This window comes from Sinohyriopsis cumingii, chromosome 3, assembly GCF_028554795.1.
Source record: "Sinohyriopsis cumingii isolate HCF-2022 chromosome 3, ASM2855479v2, whole genome shotgun sequence".
Taxonomy (NCBI): Eukaryota; Metazoa; Mollusca; class Bivalvia; order Unionida; family Unionidae; genus Sinohyriopsis; species Sinohyriopsis cumingii.
Genome location: NC_142963.1, coordinates 80,051,798 through 80,066,974, shown reverse-complemented (window position 1 = coordinate 80,066,974; position 15,177 = coordinate 80,051,798). Strand labels below are relative to the sequence as shown.

The 15,177-nt window shown below is 32.7% G+C and overlaps 2 protein-coding genes across 2 annotated transcripts in view; both read right to left on the bottom strand.

Moving 5' to 3' along the window:
• The window catches only part of LOC149803179 (uncharacterized), a 303,327-nt gene that overhangs the window by 169,669 nt on the left and 118,481 nt on the right, over positions 1 to 15,177 (bottom strand). The gene's annotated exons all lie outside the window — the stretch shown is intronic.
• LOC149803180 (protocadherin Fat 4-like) overlaps positions 1 to 15,177 on the bottom strand; it is a 137,117-nt gene that overhangs the window by 63,186 nt on the left and 58,754 nt on the right. The window contains exons 16-17 of the mRNA XM_089952795.1: positions 14,278 to 14,389; positions 4,438 to 4,571 (exon numbers count right to left, since the gene is read on the bottom strand). Coding sequence (XP_089808921.1) covers positions 4,438 to 4,571; positions 14,278 to 14,389 — 246 coding nt within the window. The remainder of the gene's footprint in view (positions 1 to 4,437; positions 4,572 to 14,277; positions 14,390 to 15,177) is intronic.

Here is a 15,177-nt window from a genome sequence, read left to right as displayed (position 1 = left end):
GGAAGCCATGAAATTGTTAAGGTAACCACATTAGACGCAACTCTAATAAAACATATACTTCCATCAGACTTGATCCAGTCCAGAGAAGAAATTGTAAATGGTTTTTCCATATGATTACTTAGGAAGCCATAATATTGGTATGGTAGCCACCCTTGGCATATTTTGTTCTTAGAAACACTAACACTTTATTTGATTGAAACTGACTCAATCAGTCTAGAGCAGATGAAAACTGATTTTCTACCTAGATGCTAAGGAAGGTATACATTTTCTGGGGAAGTTGCTTGGGGTCATTTTTCACAAAGCATGTGCTAAGAAACATTCCTACCAATTTTTAATCGAACTTAGCTGATCCATTCTGAATAAGTCAAAACTAAATTTTCAGTTTTGTTTGTTTTGTATTAGCCACACTGTTGTGGAGGAACCAATCCAAACATAATTTTTTAAAATGTGTATTTTGGAACATTATTATGAAGTTTGATTACTGTATATACTTGCATATAAGCCTGTTCATGAATAAGCCGCCCCCCAAACTAAACAGGTATAAACACTAAAAAGTCCATGACCTGTGTACAGGCTGACCTACAACTCCAAGACATCTCAAGATATGTGAGGTTACGTTCTACATGCATTTATTTAGGCAAAGTTATATTTAAAAAATTACATATATATTCATCTCAAGGTTTGTGTGCATGATTGAAAAAATGGTATAAACTTGTTTGAAAAGTAATTTGCTTAATTTTCTGTTTTCTTATTGTTTCTGCCTAATTTAGCTTTGTGTATAAATTGATCTAATCATTACAAGAATTTAGCAATCGCGAGTTGCTGTAACACTACCTCTCCCTTTTGACTTGATTATTGTTTGCTTATGCATTATTGCATTGGACATTTTATATCAGTGTACTGGTAATTATGTTCTTACTTTGCTTTGAAATTGTAAATACCTAACTCGTTAAAATGTCATTCCAATATGACAACACAACGAACAAACAATATGGTTCGGAGGCCCCAAGTAGCTGAGTTGTCTAAAGCGATCTCCATTATGGATCACTGACATCTCACCTCTGCATGGGTTTGAGTCTCGAATTCAGCCAATTTGGATATGTGAGAAAGTTTTCCAGTAGCCTCTCATGGGTCGGTGGTTCTTTCCGGGGTTTTCCTAGGTTCTTCCTCCACCATTAATACTGGCTGCCATGTATAGCCTATTGTGTGCTGAAAAATGGCATTAAACCTCAAAACAACAATAACAATATGGTTCAATGCTAATACCGTAAAAGCTGAGTCGCAGTTTGCTTTGATGTAAGTGACCTTACACAATACCTGTCAACTTTTATGCCGGGAGGAAAAAAATCTCCCGATTTTTGGTGTTGGTCCATGCCTACCTCCCAATTTCATAATATCTTCTGATTTTTGCAGAGAACTCCCAATTATTACATTCTGTCTTCAATTTTCATTTTTTCTAAACAAGAAAAGTTCTACATCTTCTGTTGTATCACCTGTGAATTATTGTTGTGACAAAATAATTACTTTACTATAACCAATTTGCTTCTTCACTAAATAGAATGTTGTTTAAACATTATTCATGTAACTTAATGATTTTTTTTTACCTAAACAGTAATACAAAAAAAAAATAAACCAGAACAAACAGTAAACCACAACAATAAAATCAGTCACAATTAATTTAAATTACAACAATGATCACTACAAATGCTGTAACTCCATATGCTATTAAGTGCCATTCCCATGAAAGAAACTTACACGAGTGAACGCCTGGCATTTTTATACTGTATATACCAATGATAATTACCATCATTAAATTAAAAGAAGGAATGAAAATATATTCCTCACAGCAAATATGTCCTCAAAAAAATAATTCAGAATACATGTTTTATATTAAACAATACTAAATGCTTTACGAGTTGACAATAAGGGAATATGGTTGGATATACATTAAGAGGAGAAAATAGTTGCCACATGTACGGTACCATGAGGCTGGCTATTTTGGTACCTTTAGTTCAACAAAATTGGGAATCCTTTACTTGCCAATCAATTGCTGGTGCTTGCATAACACACAATCGTGTAGAACATGGTTTCTTTGAATTAAGGCTGCATGGATGAGGATTAACTTTTTTAATTAGTCTTGCTGGCTTTCTTGCTTGTTCATTTAAGACTAATCTTTCACTATTGCGCAGTTTGACCACAGCTGGACAGAATATGAAAAAAGGGCATTTCCTGGGGGAAAATAGGGCATGTCACAGGGAGAAATGGCGAGTCTTTTTGCAAATTTCAAGAATATTGGACCAGGAAGATCAGTCAATATTTAGTGAAAACAAGGCCTTAAAAATGCCACGAAAACTGTCCCAATTTTAGATCCTGAATCTATATTTTTTATTCAGTCTCCCTACTTGGCTTTTGAAAAGTTTGTAGGTATACCTTACACCCCATTTTACAAAACTACGGTAACCGTGCTAATATTATGGAATAAAAGGCAATTACACACCAATGTACTGGTATAGTTACCGATCAAATTCCCTCTTATCACAAGCCAGTTACAGGGTTTTAATGATTATCTGGCCTGTACTGTTGTCGCAAAATGAAAGAAATTTGCCGACTTATAATCAACATAGGTGATGCCAAAACATCAAGCTTTCCATTGTGTGGAAAGTTATGATGTTTGTTCAGCTAAAACACAAAACTAAAATTGATTGATGTTGATCTTAGCTGATCTATGTGAGAATTCTAGCCTTTATTATTATCACTCTTCATGAACATGTAAATTATGATGGTTATGTGCCTTGTACAATTAAGCATGTGTACCTTTTTAAAAATATTACCTCAATTTGCAGGATTGCTTATATCATTGAAAATGAGTACCTCGTGAGCGCATGATTCAATGTAAATGAAACAGCTTATAATTACTAGCTGAAATGTTACCTGGAAGAATGCAATTTGGTCAAAACAATGAATAAAGCAAAATCTGCATCTAATATGTTTGGGAATAAGTAAGGATTTAAGTGATACTATGCATGCTTTGCACTTTGTTAAGTACTGTACATTATAGTTCAGCATGGTCTCGCTGGTAAACTCAACCAGCCTGCAAATTATGAAGTCTGTATTTACCTCTATTTAACTTCGTGTTGGTGAAATCAGAAAATATGCACTGGCAAAATAATAACAAAATCAATCATAGTATTTTATAACAGTTTAATAATTGTCAGGTCACGGAAAGTTACTTTTTTATATGCCTATGTCTTAGGACATGGAAAAAATTTTTGTTTTGTGTCCCAAGATTTACAGCCATTGCAGTAGTCAACAAAATGACCTAAAAACTGTCAAGTTTAGACATTGGCCCATGGATTAGCTGAACCCCCACCCTTTATTTTTCCCTAAATTATTCAGCTTATACACCAGTATATATGGTAAAACATGCCCAGCAGTTATTGTGCTCTTAAAACATTAACCCCTGGCGGTTTTTGTCATTTTTGCCTTAAGATCGAGTAGGAAACACATTTTGAAAGCTATTTGTGAATAGGTCTGAAAACACCAGATCCCAGGTGATCTTTCAATAACATATTGCCTAGTTGTGTTAGAAACATTGTTTTTCACTTTTTCATTGGCTATTTGGCTTGCGCATGAGCAGAAGGGTAAAAGTTGGAGTTATTTCTTTTCTTTTTTTTTTGCTAAACGGAGCCATTATTTTTGTATCGAGACCACTCTTTATTCCAAATGCCCATCTTATCTTACTTTTTGCAAAGGCTCATCTATTTGTTTGCAGTTCATAATAGTCTGTCTTAGATCTGAGACCAAAAAAGTCTAAAATCTGAACACAAAATAGGATTCCGACCATGGGTGAATGTTGGGTAGAAAAAGTCGGGTCCAAAAATTGAGTTTTTTGTAACTGTATTTTGTAGTGCAGCTAGATATTCAGATTATTTGGTATCATTGTAGAGCTACATCTGTCTACCTTTCTATAATACCAACCACTTTAGTGTATCATACATGACCATGATGCTACAGAGCTCAGCAGTAGGCTACTACCTCCTGCCACGTAAACTTGTCACCAGGGGTTAATGTGTTAAAAGGACAATGCTGACAGGTGATAAATGCCTTACAATGAGGTGAGCTGAAAAGTTTCAATAAAACAAAAATTTATTTGGTATGGGGGAGGGATGGACAGTTATATCCCCTTTGTATGTAATGACTGGGTAAATAAATTATTCAGTTAATTACTTTAATATAACCACACTAATGAAGAGGATATACTAATCTGTAAATCTAATTTTTCCATGTTAATCTTTTGCTGATCCCACTTTTCTGGTGGTACAATATTTCACTTCAACATTTTTCTGCATGATGTGTTTAAAATGAGTGTTGAATATGACAGGCATCACATAATTTGTACATAAAAATGCAAAATGGTTAAGTTCAAATTTAACTTACCTGACCGTTTATAACTTCATTTTTAACTGTATATTTAATTTTTTGAGCATCCACCTTGTCAAGATCAGTAGCATAAACTGTGCAATTTTGTAAAATTCCCTGGAAATTCTCTTGGACTGCACACCAGTAAATATCTGAAGCATGATATAAAAATAGTATTTAGTAAGCTGGTATGTTTCATAGGTCAAAAATGTTGTGACTTGGAAGCTTCCATACATAACAATCATTAAATTAAACTATGTCTTGGCATCTAACCATCTTTGTGATATACTTTGAGACTAAAATTTCAAACTGTAGATTCTAACAGAACTCCATTCTATCTCATTTACAATACAATGAGAAAATGAAGCATTTATCTCCCACAACAGATGCCTATTGGTGTGGTACATGTCAACAATAGTTATGCTCAATATGTACTGTGTAACATGGCAACATCATCACAGGAGTGCACAGCCAATGGTTGACCAAGACCCTTTCATGCTATAGTGCTTGGTCAACAATGTGCAATCAGTGTACACAAACCATTAATTAAGTTTATATTTCCTGTTAGAATGAAAACTTGGTGTAAACAGAATAGAATGACTCTAAATATATCATAGATAAAAAATAGTCCAGAGAAGATGAAGATTTTTTGAAGCAACATGGACCATTCTGACAATGATACCTCACTACAGGTTTCTAAGTGTACATGTTGATAATGAACCAATAAGTTTTGAAAAAGGCCACTACTCTGGTTATTAAACACTCCCCTATTTCTCATATAAGGCTGCAACGTTTACATGTGTAAATGGGTGATAGTAGTTTAGTTTGATACCTACAAATATTTGCAAAATTTGTAGCCATGTAAATGAGCATGCATGTGGCCATCAGTGATGCAGGAACCTCCCTTTCCAATCAAAATTATATATGTCCATGTTTCGCCTTAAGTAGATTGTTTAGCAGAATTTTTCTGTCACTTCTTTTATGGATGATTTTCAAACTGAATGTTGCGTTGCTAGGAAACAGCAGAAGTTGACAAAAACTGGTTGTACAGCACATCAAGTTAATTCATTCTTAGTAGCTGCAACATTAGAGAGAGACTGCTCCCGAAAGCAGGGGGTGCCACGATCCATCATGGAAGCTTATTGATGTGTTCTCAGAACGTGTGTGAATAAATACTGTTTGTGTAACAACTTGAGACTCCCTCTTTTTCATGACAAAATATATGCAAGTAAATAAGATACTATTTTTATACTGGTGTGTGAACTATAATTGAATTCATGAATTTATCATATACAGTGCAATCCCGCTATAATGCACCCCACGATAACGTGAATTTGTGGCATGGCTATTGAAAATTTCATATATTCATTCACACATGATTTTTTTCTCAAAGTCCATGATATAGTGTATAAAAATTGAATTATCTTTTTGGGAAGAGATCGTGTATGAATTCAAATATAATACGGTTGTGGTGTGTTTCCTGAAATTTTAAATACATGCAAGTGTATTTTTCTTGTACCCAGAAAAAATATTTTTTAAGTACGTGAAATAGTGTATAAAAATTGTATTATCATTTTGAGGAAGAGATCATGTATGAATTCAGTTATAATGTGATTGTGGCATGGTTCCTGAAATTTTAAATATATGTACATGTATTTTTCTCATAACCAGAAAAATATTTTTTTAAAGTACAAGAAATAGTGTGTGAAATGTTTATTGTCATTTGGGGGAAGAGTTCGTGTGTGAATTGGAATATAATATGATTGTGGCATGGCTTCTGAAGTGTTATGCCAAAATAAACATTATCGGAAATTTTACTTATTACTGATCCATGAGTAAAGCCAGTAAGTTGTCTTTGTGATTGTCTTCAATTAATTCTGTATACAATCATTGCTTAAACAATAGCCAGCATGTGTTTCTTCTTTAACTGCATACACAACCATGCAGTAGAAAATATGGCAGTTGATTAAAGATTCGCACAGTTTAATTGAACATCAAAAAAATGAAAGCTGCCAACATTTTTGCTAGGCTTGGCAGTGTTGTTAGACACAATCAGTTGACTAGTACGAAATGTACATTTTATTACCTGGAAATTGAAAGGGTATGAAACTGTACATGCATTCAGATCACAAATCTTTATAAAAGTATTTTTCACATGTTTCTTTCAATATTTACAAAATCTGAAGTAAAAGTTACATGCACGCTGAATGCATGTGTTGTTTGTTAATTATTCTTGCTGCATATGTAGCCATTCAAATGAATATTCGTACAAGTGTTAACTATTGAGAATTTACAACAGATAAAGGTACATGGAAACGAATATGAAAAAATTTTAGCAGTATGAAATTTGTACAGACACTGTTCATAAACCCCGGAATGTAATGAACTGTGCATGTGCTTCATCTTTCTTAACCTAATTTTGCTGTTAATTAACCATTGAATTCAGACACATAATGATTTGTGACAAAATTACTGAATAGTTTAAATATGTATGCAATTTTCGCAATGGAATTATATGTATTATGGATTAACAGTATGCCACAATGGTATGATATTAGACGGTAAGTAAATTGTGCTAATACTCTGTTCATGTTATATATTAGACATTGAATTCAGACACAATTATCTGTGACAAAAATTATTGAATATTTTAAATTTGTGTGCAATTTTTCAATGGAATTTCATGTACATGTATTATGGATGAATTGCATGCCATGAAGACACGATAGTAAATGGTGTTGATACCCTATTCATGATATACATTAAACATGAATAAATGTATATGTGCCAATGCATTGTTCTCTGAAAAAGGTTAAATACTGTAAAATATTGCATTAATGCAACCCTGCTATTAACATGATCCAATTTTTTGGACCCCGATTATCACGTTATAGTGGAGTTCCACAGTAAATGGATTCTAAATGTCAAGAATTATGGATTTCTATGGATTTCATTACATGTAGACGGACAAATTTTAAGTTGTAATTTATTGTGACATATTCTAACTTTATAATATAATTGTATTTTATACTGGTCTATCCATCAACCCACCCATCCATCCATCCATCTATCTATCTATCCATCCATCCATCTATTTATTTATTTACTTTGGTGTGCAACTTTGATTTACCAAAGATAAATCACCCCATCAGCTGGAATCTGACTTGTCAAAAACTGTAATGAAAATAGTGCAAGATGACTGACAAAGCCAAGTCCAGATTCTTATTGTTTTGGGCTTTAATGAAAGAATCATTTTTAAACAAAAAATCATAGAGCTTTGTTTCATATATACCCTAAAGCATTCCGGAACCCAAGCATGTACAAGATATTACCAGAAGACATAAAAAGAAATAAACAGAAGAATATTGCAGCAAAAAGATGCAAACTCCCTTGAATTTGAGGAAAAAAAGCTGTAGATGGAAGAAACAGCAATTCTGTGAAACAGTGAGAGAAAAATGACCAGTGCTGTATAACATTTCATAAAAAAGACCTAAACGGAACAATTAACAGTACTATGAGTGGTACAATATACACCAGCACCATGCTTAACAGCTATTCATTGTAGACTCAGGAAATTAATAACTGAGTCTCAGTGACCTTGACTAAGGTACATGAATGAATTCTTGATCAAAACCATTATTTTCTTATGAGATTTACCATGACCATGATCTCTGACTCTTGGACATTCAAATCAGTAGGTGTCTTTATTAAACTACATGCTAGTCAAGCACAGAGTTAATGTTTAATAAGGGAAATCACTTTAGAGCAAATTTTACTATACACAACAAATTTTTCTTTTAGTGACAATGATCCTGAGCTTTAACATTTTGACCCAAAAGCCAACAGGATTCTTCCATATTTAAACAGTTTCACAAGTTAAAAGATGTTCTTCATAACACACTCAGACTTTACATTGAAAGTGAGAGGAATCTGAAAGAAGAATGTTTTCAAAGAATTGAGTAACCTTAATCCATGTAAAAGTTCACTGTATGAAAATAACCCAACAAAATCAACAAACATTAGTATAAGTGTTTCAGACAGTTCCTGATGCTTGTATTGTTAGCTTGCCAGTATTTCAAGTAGCATTGTATCCAAAGAATTAAAATCAACCTCTTTACCAAAGAGCATTGATGCAAACATTTACAGGCCAGTTAGTATTCCCAGTATTATATCCAAGATTTTAGAAACAGCAGTTTATTTTCAACATGGAAACATCTTAACTAGTAAGAATAACTTACACGTACTTTGTTAGGTATGTATGGTTATAAAGGGAGTGTATTGTTAGGTATGTATGGTTATAGAGGGAGCGTATTGTCAGGTATGTATGGTTATAAAGGGAGTGCATTGTTAGGTATGCATGGTTATGAAGGGAGCATACTGTTAGGTATGTATGGTTATAAAGGGAGTGTATTGTTAGGTATGTATGGTTATAAAGGGAGTGTATTGTTAGTTATGTATGGTTATAAAGGGAGTGCATTGTTAGGTATGTATGATTATAAAGGGAGTGGGAGTGTATTGTTAGGTATGTATGGTTTATAAAGGGAGTGGGAGTGTATTGTTAGGTATATATGGTTATAAAGGGAGCGTATTGTTAGGTATGTGTGGTTATAAAGGGAGCATATTGTTAGGTATGTATGGTTATAAAGGGAGTGTATTGTTAGGTATGTATGGTTATAAAGGGAGCATATTGTTAGGTATGTATGGTTATAAAGGGAGCATATTGTTAGGTATGTATGGTTATAAAGGGAGTGTATTCTGATGGTTAAAAAGGGAGTGTATTCTGATGGTTAGGTATGTATGGTTATAAAGGGAGTGTATTCTGATGGTGCACATTTAATGCATAGTCCAGATTCCAGAGTTTTCCACACTGGAATGATCATGCTCTACTTACAAAAAGCTTTCAGCGCATGGTATATCGGTACATACTAAAAATTGTTGAATGGTTTGAATTAGATCAAAGAAACAGACAACAAATTGTCAGTGTTAACAAAGCCATAATCAAAGTATTTGACAATATCATGTGGTGTAGTACCTTATGGTAATATTGTAGGTCTTATTTTTGTGTGCTGTGTGAATGATAATTGGTATCTAGCATAGTCTCTGATTGTAAGCTTTTATTAAAAGCAGACCATAGTGTTATCATATTTTCACATCAGAATCCTGATTGCATATCAAAAAAGCATGGGAAAGAATCATGCAGTCTTCAGCTCACTGACAATAAACTATCATTAAATTTGGGTATGACAGTATGTCCAATTTGTCTCAAAGCAAAATGTAAACAAGAGTCCCCCATAGGGACTGGTGCTCTTTTGGCCAAAAGAATTTCCAGGAATTCAAGTTAAGATCATTTCTTTCTTTTAATTGCTGAGTGTTGAACTATCACTTATATTCTTCTAACAAGATTTTCTAATTAGTTGCTGTAGCAGAAATATTGGATTTGAGATGGCAGCATTTTCATTTAGGACCAACAATACATCAATATACCTGCAGCATGCACTTATCATCTCTTCAGATCATGACCCCAATGCTTTGTGGCTGTTAATACAGTCAGAATTAGCTGTTGCGATAAATAGATTTAACATACCTAGATAGAACAGTTTGCATATAACGGAGATCACAAAGAAAACCTTTGAAATCAGTTTTGTACCTTGACTGAGATGTCAAAGGGACATTTTATCTACCTGTATGCCACTATCCATATAAAGGTACCGGGTATTTTGTTAAATTTAGGGGGACATCTGCAGTTTTGGGGTGGGATAATGTTACTAGGCTTACTCAAGGTGTAAAACTAGAAATAACTTATGAAAAGAAAACAATTCTATGAGCAAGTTGGCAATGACTGTGAAACTTTTTGATAGCCTGCATAAAGAAGCAAAAATTTATTAAAAACACTGTTTTAGGATGAATCAAATAGACCATATGTGGCTTACAACTTATGTAGAAATCATATTTTCTTCTGTCACGGTCATCATGACTGTAGACCATTAAATTTATGGGCTTTTTCATAACCCAAATGCAAAGCTATTTACAAATTTTGGTAATGGTAAATGGTGTAGCATTTAGTTGTTTTGTGGAAACAAAGTTGGTGCCAGGGTGGATGGATGTACAGTGCATCACAACGTGATATGCTCTACCTTACTGTAGGCATTTAAAATATAAGATTCTGGAGACTAAAATGCTGGAAACAATGAGATGAAGTAAAAATGAGAGATAACAAATTCAGAGATGTTTACAAAGATGTTAAATATTTACAGTGAAGACCAACTGACAGTGATAAACATGTACTATTAAATAAAGGACTACATTTTGTCCCAAAATAAGTTCATTTAACAAAAATAAATTTTAGAAAAAAATATTTGACCATACTACACTACTCCCTTAATAACTCATGCCCCAGTAAGTCGCGAACTCGCATATAATGCAGGGTCAGGCATGGATCCCATTTTTTAAACCAGAAAATACCCCCCAAAATTGATCCCCATTTGTTGAGCTTGAAGAAAATTGTGATCAAAATTGGTAATGGAAACTTTGATGTATTGCTTGTTTTATCATCGAATATAGTAGATAGGACCTGGAAATTTAATGAACACTATGAAATACCAAATTTAAATTTTTTTACATTTTCTTTCCAAACAACATTACTAGTATACCACAATTAATGATATGTAAGGAAATTTCAGTGAATGAAAATGCCACTCATGCCAAGTGGAGGCAGTACTTTAATAAATAAATACAAAATAATTTTTTTATCAATTGAAAATTGTGTTCTAGTTCTATCTTTTAGTTCAATTTAAGTGTAATCGTCATAAATGCAATGTGTCCTCTTGTAATTAAATGTAAATGCATCAATCTACCATAACAGCTATGTCCAAGAGCGTTTCTCTGAGAATCTAATTAAATGCCGACTGTGTTTTGATAACTGACTTGCAGAAGTATTTGTTGTATTTTTGCATTGAATTAAAAGCTGGCCTCCTTTGTATTATCATGTTAATTATGTCTTTTGAATAAAATAAAGGAGGTAGAATAAAAGGCGTGAAAATCCTACAAACTTAAAATCTAGTGGCCCCAGTCATATGTCAGGTGAACTCACTTCATTTGATCAATTGAACACTTATAAATGTTATTGTGCATGTAACATACACTATCTTAAATTACGGACGCTTTCATAACTGTGATCAAAGATAACAAGGCAGTCAAGCTAAATGAATACTTTGTAAAATAAAGATTGATTTCACAGATACAGACCATTGTGGGCAAGCGAGTTTCAGAGAATTCTTGAACTGGCACTTACAGATATCCTCAAGGATGATAAGATGTTTCATTATTAATTCCAATTCATTAATTCACGATATCAGTATTGTACTAATTGAGCAATACAAAACTGAGTTTCAAAGTAGACAATTGTCTCACAAAATATTTTTCGCATGTTTTTGAAATCTTGTTTGGTGGTGTATCAACAGTCTAGTTCCCTGCACTGTGGACTACCAGTTTGGCAGGATAATACTAAACACCACTACGGGAACCAGACTCATCAAGAAAACAAAAAGCAGTGACATATTACACAGATTTTTTCCCTAAACATGATGGTTGTTGAAACCAGTTGGAAAGATCTTTCATTGTTGGACATTTTGAAAATAAGTGTTATTTAGACAGAATAGTGAACAACTTCATTAGAAACAGTGCATTATTAACAAATTTTATTGAATGATTGTAAAATGAGGATTCAGTCAATAAACAACCCAGTTCTCTAATGCCATCCCTCCCCCTGGTTTTCTCAATGTCAAAGTGATTTTTCAATATCTGGAGGTCCCTTGATAACTTGCACCTTGCTTATAGTGCAGTCTATATTTGTGGACCCCGTTGTGCACAAGTTGTCGAGGGAGAGGTGTATATGCCTGAAACCAATGGAATATTGTTCAAACAATATATCAGACAACAATTCTGACTGTGAAACAGATTCTTTCAATCAAGTTATATGGGTTATTGCAACAAGTTCAATCATCTTGCGCACCACTGACTGGAAGTCAATTTCTTACATCGATCTTTACAATAAAGCTATCAGACAAGAAACATTATGTAACAGTAATAAAACATAACATTATAATAGCATTCTAAAGAAGAACAGAGTGACTGTATCTAAAGACAAGAGTATTGCAATAAATAAACTGATAAATCAAAAACACCACTGTAATAATAAGGTCATATTAAAGAGTTTGGTGACTAGTGATGAAAATTACTACCCAAAAAATTATAGATGATATTCCCCCAAAATTAAATAAAATATTTTAACATGTACTGATGAAATTTCCAAGAATTACTTTTCTGTATATTAAGAATCTGACACTTTTCCTCAAAAAAAAACTACACCTCAGTTCTACATATTGTCCAAAACACAAAACTTGATATCAAACCTGGCTTTTGGGATGTCTGGGATGACCAAATATAGTGCTAGCAACTCAACTATACTTAGTGTTTTACAACCTTTAATGAAATCACTTCCTTCATATACTAAAGATAATACTGATATCAGCAGATGTTTAAAAAAATGAATGTCTTTCAGTTGTATTACATGATGTAACATCATTGCATGCAAACATATCACATAAAGTTGGTTTTGAGGTGTTTCAATATTTTCTTGACAAGAATCATTGTTGGTGATGTAGCAGTTGTCATGTATTTCATGCCTGATACAAACAGTGAATTTAAAGACCCAATGTACTATGATAATTCTGAGGAAACAGTTAGACCCCTTCCCTGATCAATGAATTTAATCAATTAATGATGAAACAATAATTTTTCACAAAACCATGATAATTGATTTCAGTGAAAATAAATAGGTTCACAGTATCAGCAAACTATTGAGTGAAGACATTAATAAACCTATTAAACTTGTCAAGGAAAATAATGATTATAAGTTTGACAATGCAAATTACATCTAGATAATGGGTGGTCCAGTTTAACAGATTACATCTAGATAATGGGTGGTCCAGTTTAACAGATTACATCTAAATAATGGGTGGTCCAGTTTAACAGTTACATCCAAATAATGGGTGGTCCAGTTTAGCAGATGCATCCAAATAATGGATGGTCTAGTTGTTATGTATATTTAATATGCATTGTTTGTTAGTTTTTTTTAAATTTCTTTTTATTTCATTACATGCTATTGAGTTGAGTTCATTTATGCTTGACCTGAATTGACTTTATTCCATAATCAACTAATACATAGCTAAATTATTCTCTGTGTGAATGGGTTAAAATCAGTATTATTATTAATAGAAGTAAATATGTTTATTTGAGGTTAGGTCTTGGTTTTGGAATTCCCTTAGAGTATTTGACATAGTATAGGTTCTGGTTTCTCATAATAACTAATATTTTTATTTTGTAAACATAAGATCATTCTAGAAGGACATTTTCCATTAGGTAATAGTTTTTTCTTAGAAAATACTAATTGTGAGCTGAGGTTAAGCAGAGAACTATATAATCTTGTAATTAAGAAGATTTTTCAGTCATGCTTTAAGATCTAGCACTTTCAAGTTGTATTATATGTTGTGTCCAGTTGGCTGGAATGTATTTTTATTTAAATTATTGAATTCTCTGGAAAATACAAAAGTGCTCTGATAAAGTACTTTGGATAGAGACAATTACTGGCTGAATGTCATTTCCTAAATTACTTGTATGAATTAAAAATCTATTTCCATAAAAAGAATACTCCTGTGAATGTACTTGATTATCCTTTTAATAATTCTATATTCGTACTCAAAATGATACTCTTAAAACAGTTTATCATAAAAAAGAAGAAATTTAAATCATTGAGTAATACAATATAATTCTTCATTATAATATTAATTTCATACATACCTTGGGAAAACATTGGTGGGTTATCATTTACATCTTGTACACTGATGATCACATCTGCACTGTTATTTCTGTGCATGTTTGCCTCAGTAGGTACAATATCACTGGCATACACCTATCAATGAAACTGAAACGTTAAGTGCTTGTTACACTTAAACTTGGTTGCTCAGTAAATAAAAATCTATAACATGGATGTACATTATTTGCTGTGAATATGAAGAGAGGATATTTGCTTGAAATGAATGAATAATTGATACTTTTCATTGAGTGAGTAAAAAACTAAGTATTTTCATCAGTGACAAAGTCACATATTTTTCATCCATCAAATGAAATATATAAATTATTAAGAAAGAGCAATCAAACTGTCTTGTGATAATGTCGGTAGTTTACTCTTTATGTTCTTCTGTGTTTTTGGTGCATATTTGCACAGAGAATATCATTAAAAACAAGCCTAATTCCTGATTCAAGGCAAAACAGCACTATAAAAGAGACTGAAGAAAAAAAGACTGTGCACATTATTGGATTAGAACTTGACTCGTCAGATTTCTTGGTTATAAATGATATCAGTGTGGCAGTAAAAATATTTATCATATTCACTGCAGTGAATTGTCACAATTATTTCACATGGAAAATCCAGTAATTCATGACCTAGCATAAAATAAAAACATTAAAACATTTTTCTTTCTTTTTTGTATTAAATGAAAAGTTTGTATGTATTATCATTAAAATCAATTCAAATAAACTTTAAAATCCAATTAAAACATGAAAATATGAACTGAACTTCAATTCTGTCAGGAGAATGCTAATTAGAAAAAAAGGTTTCTGTAGAACACCATCTCCACTGTAAACAATTATGATTTCCATTACAGTCTATCTCCTGTATTAAGACCCCAGGAAGTCAAT